Source organism: Labrus bergylta, chromosome 23, assembly GCF_963930695.1.
Source record: "Labrus bergylta chromosome 23, fLabBer1.1, whole genome shotgun sequence".
In the NCBI taxonomy this organism is placed as follows: domain Eukaryota; kingdom Metazoa; phylum Chordata; class Actinopteri; order Labriformes; family Labridae; genus Labrus; species Labrus bergylta.
The window spans coordinates 5,010,024-5,033,175 of record NC_089217.1 but is presented as its reverse complement, the minus strand read 5'-3'; the positions used below and the strand labels follow the sequence as shown (position 1 = coordinate 5,033,175).

At 42.9% G+C, this 23,152-nt stretch overlaps 1 protein-coding gene across 11 annotated transcripts in view; it reads right to left on the bottom strand.

Moving 5' to 3' along the window:
• The window catches only part of ppfia2 (PTPRF interacting protein alpha 2), a 141,015-nt gene extending 118,183 nt beyond the window's left edge, over positions 1–22,832 (bottom strand). For 5 of the 11 annotated variants that reach the window (XM_065951045.1, XM_065951046.1, XM_065951047.1 and 2 more), the window contains exons 1-2: positions 22,515–22,826; positions 13,625–13,880 (exon numbers count right to left, since the gene is read on the bottom strand). In XM_065951045.1, coding sequence (XP_065807117.1) covers positions 13,625–13,873 — 249 coding nt within the window. In that variant the 5' untranslated portion in view covers positions 13,874–13,880; positions 22,515–22,826. Of the gene's footprint in view, positions 1–13,624; positions 13,881–22,514 lie in introns of all 11 variants that reach the window. The other 6 variants (XM_065951049.1, XM_065951052.1, XM_020649465.2 and 3 more) reach the window with 3 other exon arrangements.
• Positions 22,833–23,152: the final 320 nt, after the last annotated feature.

The window sequence follows — 23,152 nt, the reverse complement described above, 5'->3', positions numbered from 1 at the left end:
GTTTCCTGTTCTCTGAAGATAGCATTCATTTAAGGGCCTCCATAAAGCATGAAACCTGTGATCCTCACATGCCTCAGCAGTGCAGGGATGGTCCTCCCGGTCAGAGTGAGGCCTATTGCCTTCAGTCAAACGCTCCTTTGTTGGAAACAATGGAAACATTTTTGCTTTACAGAGAGAAAGTCTGAGTAATTCAGTTAGCGATGAATGGCTTTGGGTTTCCGCAGCACTGCAGCACTGTCTCACTGTTAATATGGACCATTCTGCAGAGAGCTCTATTGGCAGAGAGGCGGTTAAAAGGAAACCGTGTGATTATCGTTTTTTTTCCTGAATTACCTAAGCAAATGTGAAATTCCTCATCGAGATATAACAGGGTTTAAAAAGGTTTTTTTTGATTGGCCGCACATCTGCTCTTACGTCAATCGGTGAAGGGACAGAGAAGTTATTGTGCAGTAATTACTGGAATTGACTTACTGCTAAAGGGTAACACAGCTAAACACAAGAACATTTCCTTATGTCTTCAAGCAGGTTTAATCAGACACAAGATTGAGATAGTATTGGTTATAAATGTCTATTTTATCTGATTGTGAAGGCTGGGAGAAGGCCAAGGACCCAAATGCAGACGGTGGCAGGAATATAAGTATACTACAATGATTTATTTACACTTTGAAATCTCAGAGCCAGGATTAGGAAGAAAAAGGTAAGAAGTCAGATGAACCAGAGATTGGTTTGTACATCAGCGCGTAGTTGGCAAAAAATCAGTTGCCATCGACTCCAGAAAGAAAAAAGCCCAGAAACTAAACAAAGGACAGCAGGGCTTAATCAAGAGCATAATCATGTGTCTTTCAGTAAACCAGTGACAGAGTTCAACAGGAAATGATTTCCTAAAATGTCAACGATGACACACAAAACCTACAAACAGGACAGCATCTTTTCCTCATGAATATACTTCCTTCTGTTCCTCAACTCTGGTTCAAGCATCTTGCTAACGCTCTTAGCAAGATGCTTTGAGTCAGACCCTGCTTGCAGCTAAAACAATGACTCACACAACTAAATTAAGCATTCTCAGCACCCTTTTCCTTCCTTTGATGGTTAAGAGGTTTATTTATTTAGGGAAAGTTGACTTAGCACTTAAGCTGTTTGTTTGTTTGTTTGTTTGTTAGTTCTCTTTAGCCAAAGCCTGCATTACATTTACACCTTTTTGTTTCAGCTACAACGGGTAATAGTCTTCCACTGTTTAGCTTAATTTGTTTGTTTGTTTGTTGGGGACAATTTGCCTTAATCAACACTGAGGCTGTAAATAAGTTTGTTTTAAAAAGAGCTACAGCTAACAAACAACCAACCAGGCGCTTGGGGTTAGTGTTAAGACGGATAACAATAAAGATTTCTTGCAATGTCAGGACAAAGAGAACAGCTTGGTCTGAATTCAAGGCAACACCGCTCCAATAAACGCTCACAGCAATAGGGCTACATGTTGCTTATTTACCCTAAGATGTATTCCCTGCTGATCCAGGCTTTGAACTGCCAACGTGCTGGACACATTTTCTAAACAATGATAAATGCAACCGACAGAACGACACCTCTGGGCTTCCTCCGGTTGATTACTTCAATGGAGCTTATGAGAATTTGGCAGACACGGCCACAGCGGACTATAGCTGCGCTACCCGCTACATGATGAGCCTCCATTGGATACCTGCGATAGAAGCTGGCCGGGTGAAGCAGCTGGCTGCGGGGAGGTGGGCACCAGATGACTGCTTCTCAGAGCCGGGGACTAAAAAACAAGCAGCGGATTGAGCGGTGGGAGGGTTGGCCCCGGCTTTAAAGGATGCCAGGCTATGATTATCACAGTGCAAACAGGGCCACGGAACGCTGTTAACACAAGCAGACCAGCTAGCTAACACTTGATGCTAATTAGGCGCTGCCACCTGCAGCAAACCGCTTAACACCAGTTCCAACACTGAGAGAGCCATCAGTCTGTTTTTAACTTTACATAACCACAAATTAGAGGAAGTTAAGTTTCGACTTCACTTTACAAAGTTGTGTCCACACCTGGACCGTCCTAACTTCCCAGAATTACTTGTAGCAGACAGAGGCAAATGATATGTTCAGATAACCTACAGTGACCAAAACAGAAAACGGCAGGCAGTTGATCAAATATGTCATAGAGCTCTACTGTCATTTGAGTGACAACAGCTTCTATAACTTTCCTTCACAAGGTAAACTTTCATAGTTATCTAAACGTTTTTATATTGCATTGGGGTTGTCATCATTTTCAGTACTTCTATACTTTTCAATACCACATGTTTTGAAACCATACAATCTCCATTATTTATATAATCCATAATATTGAAAAGCATCAAAGCTAAAAATAAAAAAAAAAACCCTGACAGTCATATTTTTAACCCAAAGCTGCAGTGAGCGAGAGACAGGGAGTACACAAGAGAGAGAGAAAGGGAGGGAGACAGAGAGAGCAAATTCATAGGTCAGCATATATTTGAGTACTGGCATTTCATTTTTGCATCTCACCAAGGTGTCAAAAGGACATTGACGTCTCTGATAAATAGAAAGCAGAAGAGGTTACACTGTCTAAATTGCACAAATACGATGGTGACATAAATTGCCCAATAATTGGAGGCCTATAGGACTCCTATTTTTTGGCCACTTTTCGGGATCATTTTAAAGTTACGGACTGTCATGGATATATACTATGTTACTCCCATTCATTTTCAATCCACACATAGACAAATCAGCGCACCATCAAAGCTTGGGTACTGTATTTTATGTGATATATAAACCATGCATGGGTTTATTATGTCCAACATCTCAGGCTCCTGGATACAACTTGGTCATCACACTGATACTATCCCAGCCCTGCACATGTGATTAGAAGTGACATCATAATGCACAATGCTGTGTTGCACCTGAGTCGCATCACCGGGCTGGATGTTGGCTCTCTGCAGGGAAGGCGACGGTGAGCTTCCAGATCTGCCACAAAGAGGAAGAGGAAGTTCCAGACAGTCTGAGGAAGATGCGCTCAAGTAGGATGAACTCCTTACAGGGTGGGAGGAAGTCATTATATTTCACCTTCAAAACGGAGGATTTCATCCCTCTGCTTGACACATGACGCTTACGCTACATAGAGAAGTGATATGTCGTGTGTTGATGCTATAAAAAGCTCTACTACTGAGCTGAAGCTTACTTGAGTGGACGCGTATTTAGAGGCAGCCCAGGGCTTAATGGGACATCTTCACTTGAGAAAGTCATACAATTGAGGTTATGCTACTGACACGATGACCACGTCCATACAATTTCAGTTAGTTGTGATGCTCACCAAATTTGGAATGAGTCCCCCTTCAAATGGCTTCCGAGTCAAATGTACAGTTTAAAAGTCAAAGAAGATTGATTAAAAAACTGTAAGAAAAAAAACAGCGGGCTACGGGCTAGTACCGTTAATCCCTATGTATTTCTTGCGAGAGAACTAGGTGTGTTGCTAAACTTACAAAGTGCTATTAGCATGCAACTGGAGTGATCTGTGGACATAGGAGAGACACTATTCTCCATTTTGAAGGTTTTTGTACAATAAGATCGACTATGAAACTACTTTTTAAAAGGTTGTAAAGTTACATATTGCTGCTTTAAGCTAACATCGGTCTTCCACTTGCTATGTTTGCAATCACAAGAGATAACTATATTAGCGGTAAGCAGCTCTAATTATAGACAAATATGAGGCAATGAGACATAAATGTACTGCTTTGAAGAGCCATGCTCATGATACTAATCTCAGAGGAGGTGTTCAGCGTGCAAAGTGATGTTCCTGCTAATCTCCGAAGATGTCTTACAGAAAAGCTGCACATGATAAGGTGGCAGCTGAGATGCAGCGAGGCCTCCAGGACATCATGGGATCCGCTCTCTCGGGAGTTCTTGAACGAGATTCTCGAGCCGCTGACATCATGGTCTATTTCTGGCTCTCAAGTGGAGCATTCAGAAGCTAAAAGGTATCCATTAATGGGGACCAGCTGCACGGGGCGAATGAAAAAAAAAACAAAAAAAAAAAGAACACCGGTCTGAAGAGCCCAATCCAGCTGCCAGATCTAAAAGAAATCAAATTACCGCTTGTCATTTCGGCCATGTCTTCAGGATATTGTGTGTCAGAAATGAATGTCAGTCTAATTTCCCATCAGTCAGACTACATTTGCTGCAGTGTAACAGTGAGAAAGAACGTCTTAGCTTGTTAGAACGAGCTGTCAGTGGCCACAAACGGAGCATCCGAGGAGGTAATGTTTTAGCAACAATGGAGCTTGAACAAATAGACGTAGTGGCTTTTGAATGCAGGATTACATTTCCAGGTCGGCGCTGCGAGGAGTGCTAAGTATTGGTCATAACCTCATTTCACTCGGCCTCGCATAAGTGGCTCTCAGGGGACCGGCCGTCTAATTCAAAGCCAGAGCAACCAGCGCGAGGATGTATGTGAGCGTGTAACTGGCTGTGTGTCGAGGCCTCGGACTGGACGTGTGCTTGTGTGTGTGTGTGTGTGTGTGTGTGTGTGTGTGTGTGTGTGTGTGTGTGTGTGTGTGTGTGTGGAGACAAAGTATTTCTGTATTCGTTGCCTCAGGGTCTGAGTCATGCCCAAGTTCTACCCGCAGTGATGTAAACTCTAACACGAGCGTCCCTGCTGAAGTCCTCATCACAAAAATGAACGCTTACACATGTGTAGCAAAGTGTTCAGGGTGAGGCTACGTGTACACTGCTAACAAAAAAACACAACTGAGTCACTATCAAACGCTTTGTGGAAACTAAAGGACTGGTCATAATGTAAGAACATCCTGAATATTTGAATATTTCACCTGGCTGTAATCTTTGTTGATATGAAGTTAAACAGGGCAGCAGGTTGAAATGAAGCTCAGCCCAGTTTGAAAGACCATCTTTATGACTCATTCATTTAACTTTCCCCCTCCCCCTCCTCTCCCCGGGGGTAACTGAGGAGCATAATTGAGTCTTTTCTGGTAGAAGCGAAAGACAACTCAAGAAAATACAGTGAATGAGGAGTTGAGTTTTTACCTACAAATTCATAAACTGAATCTCTGTTTCTCTTTCTTTGCCTCATGTATCCACAGGAGAGAATCACTCCCATGATTCCCCTCCAGCCTCGACGTCATCTTTTGGTTGTTGTTTTGATTGTGAGCCCACTGGCGGCAGGATTTACAATACTGTGCGTTTAAAGACATACAATTACACTAGAGGAAAACGTTTGACCGTATGGATCGATCGCAGTTTAAAGATTTAACTTTTGAGGCTACCCACTCTGCAGGTTCTTCCCCTGCTCATCTCTACAAAAATGTGTCGGAAGTGGAAGACATTTTGAAAGATTGATGTATGAGGGGAAAAAAAAGATTAAAAATGAATACTTCGAATCTGCCAAGTGAAAGCATCAGCTTAGCAGTAACAAATATTTCATTTTTACAACTGGCTCTGTCAGGCTTGAGTAATTACTCCCTCGTCTGCGGCGTCGTCTCCACAATACTGCAGACAGCCTGGATGACTGCAGCATTGGAAGTGTGTTCACGGTCATCAAACTGTTAACATGTAATGACTCATCGCTATCTCCCGTTCAAAACTCTACCCCGTCATGAGAAGCTTTATGTGATCCATGGCATTATAACTGATCGGGGATTTTAGCGAAATAATTAGATTACAATGTTCACGCTTCATTCATTTTCTTTTCCCTACAAGAATCTCATTCAGAATCTTCTATGATTACCATGAAATAGTAAAGGACGATGACAAACACATGACACACAAAACGTCCAGTGTTCCAGTACCTACATTACAAAGACAGCACTATATTCTGTTTGGTTAAAAAACATTTTGACATTCAATTTCTCAAAGTACCCTGAAGTAACCCTCTGAGTTCCTCAAGTAAAGAGCAACTCAGAAGGTTGCATGTATTTCCTTAAGTTTTAGATCTTCAACTTGATCTTTTAACAGATTTTTAACTCTCAGTGAAATCTTTGAGTGAGCAGACTTGACAGAGGAGCTGTATTCCAGCGTGTCTCCTACTTAGCCTGATCTACTGTTCTCTTACTCCTCCATCTTTACAGCGCTCTGGTGCCCAACTGTGCTGTTCATTAGAGAGATAATTACATCTGCAGGAGATCTTTCGGCACCGTCTCGTCACCTCGGAGTGTCTGATCAGAACCCCCTACCTCATCCTTCTTTGTTTGTCTCCTGTGACAAACCCACAGCCAGGCGACAGTCAATCCTAGCGCGTGACTAAGGCGCTAGCAGCTAGCATGATTCATCAGCGGGGCTTGATCCGTCTCTCTATAATCACACTCTAGACTTTCGAAGGTATTGATCAAGAAAATCTGTCAGAGCCGTTACAGACACTTGATGCGGACAGAGTGTGCCAAGGGCTGAGACTCTGCCAAGGAGGACGAGATTAGAGAAGAATTATGGAAGGAGAGGAAAGAAAACCAAGGCATCAGGGGTAGAATTGAGGAAGAAAGTTTGTAAATCAATGCTTCCACGACAGGAAAATACGCTTCTTCCGTCTATCACCGCACAAGTTTGAACCATGCCATGAAGCATGGTCACAAACTACCACAAGTCTTATTTTTGAATCTCACATATTTCAGTCGACAGGCAGGCGATATTTTGAATATCTGGATGTATTCTGTAGACATTTAAGCTTGTCAACTCGAAGACAGACAGGTAAACTCTTGTGAAGCCAACTCTTGCTTGTAACCTTCTCCTTTAACCGCACATCCAGCCTGCAGGCGGCGTGAACTGGGGCACAAACAATAACAGTAATCATGGAAAATCATGTGCTGCTCTGGCGGAGGAGACCAGCTGACTGGCTGACTGCTGGAGCCCCCGAGGTCCTCCTGTATAAGCAACAGAGAGACAGGGAGAGAGGGGGTGGACGGAGTGAAAGTGAAAAAAATAAAAAAGAAGATCAGAAAGCAGAGACGGGGGAAGGATTCACCTCCCATCCCCTCGAATCGACACGCTTAGTCATCTTTCGTTTCCACATTCTGCCCTTGACGGGGAAGCTTCACCGTCTCTGCTCCCTCCTCCCGTCGCAATGCAATCCTTCCCTCAGTCTAAACCACCCCTGTGAAGTCCACAAAGTGGTACGGTCCCATGACTACAAACACTCTTTTGCCTTTAAGAAAGATGGGAGGACATGGCCGCACGCCTGTGGCCCGACTCTTTGACGAATGCTCTTGTCACGGATGATTAATAAACAGAGGGGTGACGGGGGTGGATCATTGACTTAAAACAGGGCGCTAATGACCAGACACCACACATCTACATAGTGCTTACCCTTTAGATAAATCCACTACCACACTAATTACTTATCTTTAAATGAAACTGTAATTGCTTTGCAAAATCAAGGAATGTTTCCAAACTCAATCATCCTTTTGAATGAAAGACACTGCACTGGCGTAATTTCCAACTGAAGCCAGTATGACTGGTCATGAATGAGGAAACCACAGATCAATGGGCTGCCCTGTACAGTAATCTAGTGCAGTCTTGGCTTTCATTACAACATCAGCGTGCGAATGATCAATGGACTGGTATCTCATTACTGTCTGGGCAAGCCGAGGAGGCACTGGGATCAACATCTGGGAAGCTTGAGGCCATGATGTCGGTCCTGAACCTCCAATAGGGGTTAGATTTTTCATCTTTTTAAAGCCGATCACACCTGCGACTTCACTTCATCAGAAGGTCAAAAAGTTGCATTTTATGGGTTGCGTGCAAAGGTTTAGCGAAATGGCTCCATAGTGTCCCCCAAGAATAGGTGTAGGAAATAGGCCATGCAGTACATGTCACCAAGATAAACAACATTTTATACAATTAATACCAATAATTTTGGTCAGGACTGGCAAAAAAAAAAGCCTCTTGGAGCTAAACCCAAAACCCAACTGGAAATCACCTAATTTCAAATGATTTTGAAATGTGTGTAAATTTGGCCATTTACTGGTGTCAATTTCGTTACTCAGTTAGAACTAATGGAATTATTTGTATTCTTTTGTTCCCTTTCAAAGTAAATTTTATTTTTAGGGGCTAAACGTGCTTGAAGGCCCCCAAAGATGGACATTTACTTCTAATTTGTGCGTGGTGTGGTAAAATAGCTCTTTAGTCCCAATTTACAGATTTTTAGTTAGCAGCTCCCGCAGTAGATTTACTAAATTTGGTAGGACCATTTATTATGGCAAGACCTACAAAAAGCCTTTCAGAAGTCAGCCGTTTTACTCTCTCTTTTTTTTTTTTGGCCTTTGCTGGGGTGATATTTGATTGCACTTCCCTCAGGCATTTCATCTGGTCAGCCTTAGAACATGTCAGCATAATAAGACACAGGAAGTGATGTATAACTCATTCATGCAGTATCCAAAACACAAAGTAGAAACATTTCCTGTCAAGCATTTGGTAGTAGTTTGCCACAGTATAACCCTATCAGGAGCAGGGGCGCTTTCATGGCTACATTAGACTGCTTAGCCAAATCTTAAACATTTAAATATGCTAGTTCTTGTGATTAAATGTAATCTTTGTAATGCTCAATCAAAATAAACAACCTCTCAAAAAAGAAGCTTACAAAGTCCAACAGTGGTGTAGTTTGAATGAGTTAAACAAAGCAGCAAATCCCAGAGTAGTGACTGTGAGGTTGTGCACATGATTTATTCAAAGGACAGCACAGACACAGGTCTTTTTTTGTGCATTTATAAAAACAAAACAGTGTCAAAAAAAATAAAGTATCAAACTGTTAACATGTGACATAGTTATCAAATCTGCCTCATAAGCACATCTCTGTTGTATGACTCAAACGTAGATCTGTTGTTGTGGAAGACAACAGCTTTGTTCCAGGACTAGGATCAACATGAACAGAGGCTGCCGAAGAGAACATTATCTCGAGCAGCAGCCTCCATGAGACCACGTTTGGCATGAGTAAACAAACAGAGGAGGGGGGGGGGGGGGGGGAGGCTCCCCAAGGCCCCTCAGGGCCCTCGGAGTACAGTAACACACAGCTGAGTGCTCCAGAGAACGCTGCTTGTCTGCCAGCTCGCCTGCCTGTGCCACAGTACAGGGGTTGATTGGGGGGGATGGGAGGAGGGTCACATCATGTGTGTTGCTGCTTCAGGCTTTGGGTTATTCGCACGCTCTTCATATATTATCCCCCCCCCCCATGTTTCTCTAAACTGAGCCGTTTGCATACAAGTGGGAAGTCTTTCTGCGAGCTGGGGTTACACCAGAGTCACTTTAGCAGTGGAAACAAGCCAGAATAATGCAAGACACGGAAAAAAACAGTCAGCTTTCAGATGACAGTGGTGCGTCTCATTTCCCACAGAGGCTTAGAGTTAGAGGCAAGTACAAATTGCTCATCGTGTGCAGTGAAACGCATGTTGCATCAGTAGCAGAGAGGTAGCTCTGGGTAAAACAGGAAACACTCTCTATGAAGGCTGTGTGTAGCGTTTTATAGAAGAATTCACCGTAGAAGTAAAAGCTTTCTTTGTACCTCATAAACACATACAATGCTTTTTTGATGCACAGTATCAACAATCATAAACCTTACTTATTTAAAACTGGAGGATAACTTGTAGACTTATGACTTCCTTTACATATTAACAATGAGTGGTAGTAAGGACTGGTATCTCATTACTGCCTGGGCAAACCGAGGAGGCACTGGGCTCAACGTCTGGGAGGCTGAGGCCATAATGTCGATCCTGAACCTCCAATAGGCAAGATTTACCAAACCCATATAATTCATGGCCCGATAAAATTTGATTGAAGAAACCCCAGCAGTGAGTTTCACTTAGACTTACAAATTTTGGTAGGACCATTTTTTATGTCAGGACCTACAAAAAAGCCTCTTGGACCCTCAACCAAAACCCAACATAGGGGCCAGATTTCCTTCCATTCTTTTCTTGCAATGACTACAGGCCACCACTTGAGTCGTTTGTGTCTGAATATAAGCTTTTTGAAGGAGTGAGGTAAATTGTGTCACCTGTCAGGCCTGCAAAATATCTTCTGAATATGTTCCAATTTGACGTATTCTTAGTGTGTACACTAGCCAAGTCGAGTAGAAATGGGTCGCTTTGTAACAAAATGTCCTGATGCAAAGAGAGAGAAGACAAGGGACAGCGGGCGAGAAAGGGAGGCGTTTGAGGGGAAGGACAGGGGCACTGTTGGACCGTTGTGCATGTAAAGGGGGAAGCGATGTTCCCTGCAGGCGTCAAACGGGGACGGCGAATGTCACTCCGATCAGTCGAAAGTGTCATGACGAGCAGCGGAGCCGCGACCTCTGATGGAGGGGGGGGCGGAAAAGAAGAGGGAGACACAAGGCAAAGTGCGGCACAACAGAAAAGGCAGTGACAGCAGAAACAGAGAGAGAGAGAGAGGGGAAAGGGGGAAGAAGAAACAAGAAGGGAGTTTGTGGTGGCCCGACGCCTAATCCTGCCAACGCTCGGGGCTTCGGGAACAGAGGAGTGATATCAGTAAAGACACATTCACAGCCTGCCTATCGCCTAAATGAGGCCATTTCTGTCTTTAAAAAAACAAGCTCATGCCTCTGCTGCCGCTGTTTCTCTTTCTCATCCACCAACCTCCCCTGCAATCACAGAGTGGAGAAAGACCTGGGAGCTATCCATTGCCCTCTTTTAAAAATCACACTAAATGATTATCTGAGCACTGATCCACACGGCTGGTGCTCCAAGATCGCTGCTTAACTACATCTGTGTTAAAGGAGTCCTGTTGTTAAAGAGATGTTGGACGGAGTAAAGTCAGTACGGCCTCAGAAAGAGGTGAAGTAAGCTCTAAACTCTAAATTAAACATTAAATTCTTATTAATGTCCACAATGTCTGTTAGCTTTAGCATATCAGTTAGCAATAACACTATATAATTACCAAGCTTTAATAGCCTCTTCAGAAACCATTAAGAGTGCTGTGTTGGTATAATACAGGCCAGTAAGATGCCATAAAACTGATAAATGGACTCATTTATGCCTAGATGTCAGTACGAGGATCCCTAATGCACCAGTGACATCTTATTTAAGCCGTGTGCCAGGAGAGGCACCACAACAGTACGTCATCTCTGTCATTACACAATGACAACCAATACATCACCACCGAGCCTCTACTGCCAGTGGACATCAATGAAAATGTCTGATAATGGGAATGTTATTTCACTCTGACAGCCCTGGGTGCTTTCACGGGAAATGAAGAGGTGGGAATGTTTGGACGGATTTAGACTTGATATTCAAAGAAGAATGGGAAAAGGACTGGAAATGGCAAAAGAAGGCGTTACTTATCCAGGTAGAAGTCGAGATGTGTGTGCTGAAAAATCCCTGGTTAATATGTTGGAACTCATTTCACTTCTTTATTGAGGTTCAATAAAATAAAATCTGCTCATTGGAAAAGTTGCCCCCTAAACACTGTGCAAAGGTAGCCTCACCTCACGAATCAATGTGGACCAAAATATTCCCAAAAAATGACCATTGACTTTTCTTCAATGTGCAGCGTTAGCTTGTTGACTTTCATCCCCGTAGCTACATGGACAAATTTTCCTCTCTCCTCTTTTTTAACTTGTTACAATCCAGCTTGATATGGATTCATGGATTTGCCAAGGAGTCATGTTTGTTGTGTTTTTTTTCCCCCCAAGCCATTTAGTTTGAACTCTGAACAAAATCCAAAACTGCCCTCAAATTCATTGAAGCTAAGAGGCTAACGAAAGCTAACGGAAGTTTAGGAAATCGTACGCAAGCTAACGAATTTCAAAAGCCTGACTTTAAATTCAACAAGTACAGATATTAGTGTTGAAATGAAGGTTGTTAGTGTAAAATGATGTCAGAAAACAGAAAGTCAAGTATGTCATAACATATTTGTACTTTGTTTCTTCCCACTCTGAAAAGAAAAGATGTTCAATTACTGTATCAGTCGGGAAAAGATTTGTGCATTTTCCTTCTCAGAGTGTTTCATCTGTGAGTGGCATTTTGTAGTGCTTAGGTTTCTTCTTTTTGTCTTGTACTCTCAGCTGTGTATTATGTTCACTTCTGTGGAGGATAAAAAGCCCCGAGGCTAAAGTATGAGCCGGAGTAACCCAGAGTTCAGACCTGCAGTCTGAGACCAATCACAGATGAAAACAGAAAATGCACTCTCTGGTAAAAGTGTTCTTACAACTACCTCACCAACATCAGAGTGAGAAGGGTTGTAAGTAGGTTAATTCAAATTATTCAAAAGGCCATGAGGCCAGGTGGGGGGGGGGAGAAAAGACATTTACAAAAATAAACATTTTCTGTCTAGAATAATCCAAAAATTTGAAGACTTTTTTTTAAAATTTCAAACCCCCTTTTAAGCTGTACTGTGAGATCACATCAAAGCTAATACAGACACAATGTGTAGCTGCTCCTGTGACTATGAAACCATGAAGATTATGGTACTGACGGCGGGCGCCGCCTGCAAACAAAGGCCTCCTCTCTCTCCACCAGCAAACCTCCAGTGTGTTTCCGGAAACGGAGCAAGGCGAACGTGTGATGCGAATTACTGACACACTTTTGGAAAGAGCTAATCTCCGCTTACTTGTGGGAATTATTGAGAAGGATTTCTCTCTTTGATTTCCACATTTTTTGGAACAGAAATGAACAAAGCAGACCAAAAATGTAGCTCTACATATCTATGATGCCTTATTGATTTGGCTACTAACACAGGCAAGCTGGCAGTTTAGTACAACAAACATGGTTACATGTATAGCAACTTTTAAGATCTGCCTTTTGAATAGCGACTCATTATCAGGGGGCAAGTCTATTCAATACATATGAGGGCTGATTAAAGTGCAGTACATGAATACTACAAGCACAAACAATGGCCTTCGACGCCAACTAATTTGCTATCCTTATGCAAACCAGTCTTAATGGAGCCCAACTGGTAATTAGGTACATCACCACACCACTTCCAAAACGTTTAAAAGGACGGAAAAATACTGCAAATGTACGATTTGTGATGATCGGAATGATAAAAACTCTCCTAAAATCTCTTGCATGGTTTAATTTGGACATAAATATTCCATCCAGAGTTTGCTGGAGTCACTGAGCGGGACAAACTTCTAAAGTAATGGTACACAGTGTTTGAGCCATGTTCGTTTAAGCATCATTAACTGATGAACTGTACATTTAAAGTCATTACCAAACGTTTCAGTGAGTGACACAGCAAAGAAGGTTTTTTCTTTCATTGCTCATATTACAAGTCACAGTTCATCCAGTAAAAGCTTTTCTAGGAATTCAAATGAAATTCAAAGTGATCAATCCATATACTTTAAGTGGAAAAAAAACAGCAAATCTGGAGGATTCAATCAACACACTGAAGTGAAGATGAGCCATGCACACAAAATAAATCATGCAAAAGCCAGTTCATACCGCACTTTAGACGACAACCACAAAAAATTCCTTCAGAATTGGATTCACACAGACACAATAAATCATAGATTGACATCCTGATGGTGGCACATGTTAAATCAGCTGCAGCAAACAAGTTGACTTTCAGCCCTCCAGTCTAGATACACATTAACACATAACCCATGAAGGGGGGGAAAAAAAGATAAAGACCCATTAAAAGTGAGATTTCTGTCGCTCACCTGTGGCAGGGCGGAGGTGAGCTGGCGCTGCAGCGAGTCTCGGTCGTAGATGACGTCCTGAAGGTGCTGCTGGGAGAGTCCGAGGCTCTCCTGGGTCTCCCTGAGCGTGTCCAGGAGCCGGTCCCTCTCGTCCAGCATGTTGACCATCAGCTGCTCAAAGTGGGAATCCGGGTCTGAGGCGCTGCTCTGAGAGCCGCGCTGACTCAGCGCCGTGTCCTCGCTGATGGTGGGCATCACCTCGCACATCATCTTGGCACTGGACAGAGACATTAGAGAACGTTTGTTTTTAAATGGCATGACAGGGTTGCTGCACACTTTTTAAAACCAAATACTTTTAAAGACATTTTTTAAGCGCCAACTGAAAAAGAAAAATAGTGCAAAAATATAACCACCATTCTGGATTCTACCTTCAGCACATGGATCCACTGAAGGGATCTCCACCCCAACATTTAAAAACCACTCTTCCTTATTGTTTATATTTCTAAACGGTGATAGTTTTCTACATTGTCATTTGTTTTGAAAGCTTGTGTGAATATCCACAGCTTCTGTTTACACTGCTGTGTTTCTCTTTGACCAGTCCTGACACACTTGGAGCCACGCTCTGTGTCATCCCCGCATTCAAAGCTGCAGAGACATCTTGGGAGGCCGGGCGTTCTGCCCCAGATTTCACGCTTGTGCTGCTTAATGGACAGTTGCATAATACGCCATATCTATGCTATAGTAGGATATGTAAAGCAATATCTCCCCCCCCTACCACCTCCCCCCAGCTTCCCCTGAGGGACCTCAGAAAGCCTCAGGAGGAGCTGTGCTTACTGACAGACGGTGGTTTGTGGTCTGAAACCTGGTTTGCATCAACACACGTCAGAGCTATCTGATTGGGCAAGCCAAGCTTATCTTCCAAACATGATGGGTTATAGAGATTTAAGGAATTCAGCTTGATAGAAAGCAGGAGAGAAAAATTTAGCGTTATTCCATAAAAAGAAAAGGAAAGTACATTAATTGTTCCTAACTTTCTTAGTTTCGACAGCGTGCACTGGCTACCAGCAGACACAGACAGCTGTCATGTTTACTTTTTATTTCTTATTTCAACCAAGCCAGTTGCAAAGAACCATACGTTTGTTTGTTTTTTCAGAACTGGAAAATGATGCAAATCCAGCATCGCTTGGACTTCCTGCTTCTACAATCACTGGACACAGCTGTTTGGTATTGTGACTAACGAGCTAACTTCCTAGTAAGATTTTTACAGCAAGGCTGACTGATAGTGGTTTAGTTTTCTTGTGAGAAATATAAAATATAGAAGCCACAAATCTGGGTTAACCCCTGCAAAAGCTAGACTACCTGCATCTTGTCAGAATCTGTGTTCCCTGAGATAAAATTGATATCAAACTTCACGTCTACCTCTCAGTAAAAGCCGTTGGCATTCATTTGTGTCTCTACTGTTTGAGTGTCCATGTAATGAAAAGCTAGGTTTATCAAAAAGTCAACAAAACAGCATTTAAAGCTATTTATCGGGAGATACACAAGAGCAACAAACGCTGACAAAAGTCATGATTGATGCTACATGCTAACATCAAAAGCACAAGTGTCCATAGTTGTCAATCAGCCACATTCATTCAGAAGTCCAACAATACTTCTAATACCGATAGATGATAATCACATCATTGCTCGGACAGTTAGCTCTTGGCCAGGTTCATTTCAATATGCTTTGGTCCAGACTTTGTCCCCTCTGGGTGGGTTCTAATGCCAGGTCTGTGTCTCAGCATGTTCTGGCAGCAAGACGGGGTCTCCCATATTTTCTACCAGGCACCCATCCAGATTCTCACCAGTTCCCCATTCAGCCACCGCTCGCTGCCGTTTAGACCTGAGAGACCGGGCCCTGTGTGCTCCTCTGCACGTGCCAGCCCTTTCGCAAAGAGAGCAGGCCAACCCGGCTGACAGACCGGGACATCAGCTGTGCATTTCAAGTAGAAGGGAAGTGATTTTTCCCCGTGCTCCTCTGGCTCGATACTGTAGTTGTTGTGCACAAGAAAGTAGGTGTGTAAAAAAAAAAACATAAGAGTAGAAAATTGGGGGCTAATATGCAAAACAAACTTTGGAAAAAAAAGTGTTGATGCTGGTTGTAGATGTTTGTGATTCTTGTGTGATTTGGTTGAAAGAAAAATCAACCCTCAGATAATCTACTTTGAAGAATGTTTGCTTGATATTGTTTTCTTAATGATCAACTTCTTACTGTTCTCATATTCAGTTATTTAAAGCTGTTATTGTGTTGTCAAAAATTTTTGAAATTCAAATTTTTTCCCCGAAAATTTACAGTAACAGCTTTTGTTTCCACATTCTGAGGTTTTGACTTCAAAATCTGACCTGTGCTTGTGATCTTGATGCATTGCTCACAACTCCCCATCTCTCCACAACACAACAACAAACACTCCCTGAAATACAAAGGTGTTAGCTTTATTCCACAATATTCCTTTAAACTTTGCAGAAATCAAAGTAATCAAAGTCTATGGAGGAGGATTCTTTCAGCTTCATGGCTCATACAATCCCGTTTTGTCCCGGCTCTGCACTGCATGCGTTAACCTCACCATTATAACATTTGTACCGTCTATGAAAAATCAATAGACACGGAGGAGAAGTGCTTTTGTCTGCTCTCTCGGACACATAATGCAGCCTTCCTAAAAAACTGAAAACAAACCATGCCACTCAATGAAACATTTATCGGGTTAATTGAGTGATTCAGGATGACAAACAGGCCTGACTCCTTAAAGTTAAGATTCCGGGTAAAGAACAGAAGACTATTTTTCTCTTCCTATACATGCAAAATGCAGCTTTTAACATTTCTTCTCTAAAAATGTGGTATTTTGCCGGAAAGATTCCGCTCGCATGATGCTCCATATTTGTCAGTGGAGAGCATGTGTGAGAAGCGAGTTTCTCTTCAGTGTGGAGAGGACAGGAATTAGGGATTACAGGTGAGAATTAGTGTAATCTTTGCTATATAAACACTTATCATCCACAGGTTTATCGGCAAACTCTTATTTGCCAGCAGGGGGTTACAGATGTTGTGCTCAATGGGAAGTGAAAAATACGACTTCCTCGCAATAGAAAAGCAAATACGCCCCCCACCCCCATTACAAAAGCTATTTGGTCCACAAATGTTCAGAGAGCCTGAAAAATAACTGATAGGGTGTCGTTCTTTGCACAGTTCCTCCGCAACGCAACATCACGGCACATTATGATAATGCACGCCAGGAAATCTGCCCTCAAAATTCCACCAGCGTGTCAGGCTGTGGCTTAGCATAAATGCATGTCTAATATAGAATATGTAAGATTTCTATCTTCGAGAATCGTGGCACTCGTGCAGGGGAATTGGTTATGGCGGCAAAAAAGGACTAAGAGTGTTGTTTAAACAAGACGAGGCTTAAGTGAGTGAATTTAGCGCGGCTGGTTGAAGATGTTAAATGCGAGTCTGAAATTATGCGGGGGAATCACAGGGAGGGAGGAACAGCAACGCACGCTCAATTGAACACATTGTGAGGCCGCAGATGTGGGAAGAAGTGCGCACTGACAGACAGGCAGGGATTATCGGGATTCTCTCTCCATGCCATATGCCAATCAATGAATTATTCACAGAGGTAAAAGAGAGTGAGGGTTTCCTCCAAATCAGGGCATCAAGTCCAGAGACCCTTTTAGCTTAAGCTCAGGTATCCGGCTCCAGACTGAAGTCCATCAGCTCTGGCATCAGCTGCAGGAAATTGCAGAGACAACTCCCAACTAGCAGAAACGCTTGATGGCAACTTCGGTTTTTTCAGGCTTTCGCCAAGCTTCTAGGTCCGTGGAAAACCAACATGATCAACTGCTGGAGCTCTGCCTTGCAAGGAATCACATCTTTATTGGACGAGTGGCAACTGACAATCCACATCCAATCCAACAAATCCAGCACACCTACTCAGCATAGGTGCGGAGATCGGTATGAAGGATCTGTGTGTAAACTCTGACTTATCTTTTCCTCACATTAAAGCTGCTATGAGGAGTTTTTAGCTGGTTATGAAACAGACTGCAATTAATACCGATGCCTCTGAATGACCTTCAAAAGCAAATGAGACCATCAGCATGAACACCAAGAATTTATATTTTGGTATTTTTAAATGTCTGAAACTGCTGCCAGGTGGTAGGTGTCCGTCAAAATGCTTAACCAAACAGACTTTTAATACGTTTTCCATCGCAAAGATTCTTGATGAGTAATACATTTGTCAGTCAAAATTGAAGTCGACCTTTGTTGACACAGGATTTTCATTTCTTAAAGGGAGACCTGAAGAACTAGAGACAGAATCTCAAACTTTTTGGCCAAGAGCTTCCTGAAGTTTGTGTACTGTGTCTGATTATTATCTTCTGAAAATTACAAGAATTGTTGAATGCAGCCGCCCAAATTTGGACGTCCAAAAAGTGTAGGTGGTATTGGGTTCAGACTATTTAGTCAACCAACGAGCACTTCACTCTGACAGCTTTCTCATACTGTATTTGCAATGCACTAATATATCGTAGGAGTCATGAATTTACAAAAACGATGGTATTTGATCATGCATGCCATTACAATATTCTTGTCCAGCATTAGAGTGCCATGCACTCCTACACTTTACTAATTTTCTAAGCGGCCATAATAAGACTTGAGATTATTATTTTTTTTATTAAATATTACTTTTGATTCCTCGACTGGGCTGATGTTAAAGTCTAGGTAGCATTTACGACTAACACATCTCTGTAAGATGATTATAATTTAAAGCTGTCATAAAGAAAAACAAACCCCGGGTACTTTAGAGTTCTGCTGAGTAAAACTTAAGCATGGCAGTGAACTATCTTCAAGGGCCAGATGTTAATTTTTGCTACTTATGTAGAACTCCATATTTTTTCCTCCCAAGAACAAATCAGCAAAACTGAAGCTAATTTCCTGAATGTCTTCAGTTCATCTCATTAATGGGAACAATTGTGAGAGTAGATAAGGAGCAGCATACCCAAAAAAAAAAAAAAAAAAAAAAAAGCAGCATGTTCCTGAGCAATGTATGGCAATGCGAGGCGAATTCAGCACAATTCACCACCTGGGAAACATCAAAAAGACGCGCGAGCGGAGAGCGAGCAGAGGAGTGAACACGACGCTCTGCGGCTTTGGAGATAAGCGGTACAACTGAATGCTTGTTGAAATGACTTTGGAGGCACTAAAAATAAAACGGCATTATTTAATAGCCCATTATGAGCTTGTTATCCTCAAGCGTGGAATTCTATAACTCATTAAGCAAGGAGATGGTCATTTAGAAAAGAGGAAAAAAAAACAAAAAAGTAGTCCCCAAAAAACATCCATTAATAAACTAATCTTTTCAACAACTTTTCAGACATTTGTAACACCCTGTTAGAGTCCTTCTCTCACAACATGAGTATTAAACCGGTTATTTGGACAAGTAATATGTTGATTACACATGTCGCTTTGCGGTTGCCAAGGGAGCTGACTGCTGGGAAACTCCCACTCTTAAATAATGTCTGTGTTTGATTTCTTGGCGTGCCACCCGAGCGCAAAGTGCATCTACAGACTGCATTGACCAGCAAAAAAAAAAAAAAAAAGGGTAATGGGAAAACTGTTGCATGCCGCCTATTTCCCACTATGGTATCCATATACATGACGCCTGACAGGTGGGGCAAGGGTGACGCAGCAATTTTTTGTGAATGGAAGAGGCCAGATTGCAATGTAGTGCTGAGAAATCCCGTTCATATGGCGCCTTGTACCAGCGAGACTTCTGAACAAACCGAGGCAGAGTCTGTCAGGAAGCAACCATTCAAGTCTTTGCAAAGCTAGCTGCACCGATGATGCAACCGTTGCACAATGATCAGTGCTTACTGATGTAGTGTGGATGGAAACTAGGGTCAAGGCATCATATTAAAAAGGCTCTTCAATCTGGGAAAAACTGAGCCAATAGCTTTTTTTGGGGGGCTTTGGAAATCCGTAGTGACGGGTCCATATCACAAACTGCTTAATGAATACATGTAACGGCAAATTAATGAAGGAGAGAATCTGTGAATAAATAAACATGAGAGACATAATTTACATGTTTTCCACTTTGAGTAACATCCTCCCATACACACACACACACACACACACACACACACACACACACACACACACAGCAGTAAAAATGTGAATGAAGCAGAGCAGGACTGAGGATGGCGAGGGTGTAGAGTTACACCCAGCACGCTGCCATTAGGGAGTCGGGAAAGAGATGGTGTGTGTGTGTGTGTGTGTGTGTGTGTGTGTGTGTGTCCATTGTCCATCTGAGTGTGCTTTACCTCCTACCTGTGTGCGAGCATCTGTGCAAGGAAGGAGGATGCACGGGTGTGGTGTTTCTGTGTGTGTCCTCTGGTGTGTGTGTTTGTGTGTGTGTGTGTGTGTGTGTGTGTTTGTGTTGAACGGAGAATACGTCTGCGTGCACAGGAAAGCATGAAAGGATGCCGTGTAGCCTCGAACGTCCCCTGCGGCAAGGTCATGCAAACCATCAATCGATAGCGATTGAATAAGAGCACGAGTCGAGGTGAACAGAAAAGGCAGTGAAGCTCGGGTTGGAGCCGATTTGAACCGTGCCGCCCGCGACCACCGCCGACGACATTTCAACTGGATTTTTTTACTGTCCTCAATATTTTTTTAAGGACAGTCAAAACAGGCTTTCTCTCACTTGTGATTCACATCAAAGCTCATGCCACAGGTAGCCACCCAGCGGTGTGACCCTTTGGAGGTAACGGGTGAGCACACCTGACGTATTAGGCAGTGGGGTGTTCTTGCAAAGTTCAGGTGCATCATGGGAAAGTTACACTCAGCCAATTAAGCATTTACATAAATGGTTAATGGACCGGACTTACAGTATATGACACTTTATCGTCTTCTGACCACTCAAAGTGTCTTTACACTACATGTCACTTTCACTTATTCACACCACATTCACACTCTGATGGCAGAGGATGTCATGTAAAGCGCCCATCAGTATTAGCTGAGCCTATTCATAGTACGCGTTCACACACCGCTGGCTATGCGACTCCACCACTGAGTTACAGCCGCCCCAAATATATATATTTATTTATACAAGGAATAATGCACACTAAAACTGCTGCACAAGATATCCTGTTCCTTTACTGTCACGTTGCACATGTTAGTTTAAATTTGTTAAAGATCACAGCTCTGCCTGCAGCGCTTAACCTCCTGGCGGTGATTCAATCCAGAAAATGTATGTGTGGGTGTCTTCATTCATTCATCCATCTACAGCACGGAAAGTGTGCAGCCAATAAGAGATGCACTTAAACTCTTACTTTATAAACACAAGAGCCACAGGTAGCAGCTCGAGATCATAGCCGCATAAGGAAGTCGGGTTTATTGGCATGGTTGAGGTGCATGGTGGGAAAGTCATCCTCGGCGAATAAAGCATTTAAACAGGAAAGTGTGCACACCGCAGCTTCAGCAACAACAACAACAAAAAAACCCCAATGCAAACAATGTCATGTTCCTTTACTGTGATGATTCCAGCTGTTGGTGTTACGTTGACAAATGTCTTTCCAAGAAGATGCACTCTGGAACTCTCACTTTATAGCTGTGTAATTTCTCTGCAAAACCAGGTGAACTAGGCAGCGGGATGCGTTTGCTTGGTTGAGTTAAAGTCACCTCTTTCACACAGAACAACAAGAATGAAGCATTCTCCATGAAATGTTCCTTTACTGTCATGGTTTCAAATGTTGATTTAAAAGCGTCCAAACACACATTTGCTTGTATGATCGACCTCATGGCGGTGATATAAACCCAAGGAAATGCACGTGTCTATTCATTCATTCATTCATTCACAACATGGAACGTGTCTATGCTTTTGCATTCTCACTTTATTCACACATGAAGCTCCCGCCACAGGTAGCCGCCCCTTCTGCATGGCACCTCAAGGTAATTGGTCTGCACACCAGACATATTAGGCGGTGGGGTGTATTTTGCACGGTGGCAGTGCATCACGATGAAAGCCAAAGAAAAAAAAAAAAGGAACGTTTCGCATTGAAAAAGAGGGGAAATGTAAAAGCCCTCGCTTCAGCAATATGTAGTCCGATGCGAGTGTTTCCATCTTCCTTCAATGTCACGGCTGCACATCTTTAGTTTGAATTTTTAAAGATCAGAGGACGGATCTGTCCTGGCTTTGAATGAAGCCGGCACATGTATGTGGGAGCCTTTTCATTCATTCATACATGAGAATGTGTGTGTGTGTGTGTGTGTGTGTGTGTGTGTGGAAATGGGTGGATGTCACAGAGGCTGTCATGCTCCCTCTCTCTGCTTGCATCTCTATAATATCCCCTAATAATACTGTTTATAGGAGGGGCAGCTGTTCATGCTATGACAGCTCCTCCTTTTACTGATATTAGCCACACACACCTTACACACACACACACACACACTGACTGCGGCTGTATACACCTCCTCTCATCCTCTGAAATGATAATTGAGGAGAATCCTTGGCTATTGTCTCAAGTGCATTACATCATGCCAGCCTCTCAGTCTGCATCCCCCCCCCCCCCCTTTAACTCTCTCCTCTGTCTCTCCACTGTGACAGCCCCAGCAGTTTGTGTGTGTTTTTCTTTCTCATCTCTCCTCCTGCAGAGCCGCCACAATGTCAACCACACACACGGAATCTTACATACCACCCCCCCCCCCCTCCCCCCTTCACCTCACACCTCCTCCTCATCCTCCAAATGTAAGCCCCCCATGAGTCCAGAGTTGAGGAAGCGAGGAGGGCAGAAAATCACCTTGAGGATGCAGGAAGGAGGGCAATGTAGGTCAAGGCAAAAAAAAAAAAAAAAAACCGGCGGCAACAGTGTGCTGCATACTCACAATTTATTCCTTTACTATGACTGGCTGGCAGCGGATCAATGACAACTGCAGTCTCGAGCTATGGCAACCATCAAGCGGGCGATACTAGGAGGCTTCTTCAGGGCAAAGAAGCGCCGAGGAGGATCCGATAAGGAAGGTGCGGCTGGTCCCCTTTGCGCGCATTGTCCACAAGCAAAAGAGCAGGAATAATCGCCAAATTAGCCGCGTCGGGTAATGACATCTGATTTCCGGGGGTACACATACACACATACACACACTCACACACACAACGTTGAGCTCGCGCGCGCACACACACCGGTGAGGGAAATTATGGCACGTTACAAATTCTGCTGCGATAAGCGGAGCTGGAAAAGACCATTGTTGGATCTGTCGGAGGGGAGGCGTGCGGAGTCTTAAAGTTACAGCTGTGCAATTCTTTCTATCCTCAGTGTGTTCACCTATTATAATAATAATGATTATTATTAGATTATATATTATTATCATGTTGAGAATTCGATAAAACTTGAGTCATAAAAAGGTATAAGTCTAAGTAAGGTTCTTCCTCTTAGTGGTGTGAGTGATATTTTCTATGTAGGAAATTAAAACAGCAAAGAAAAGATTTGCTTATCACTAGAAAAAGATAATAAATGCATATTGAT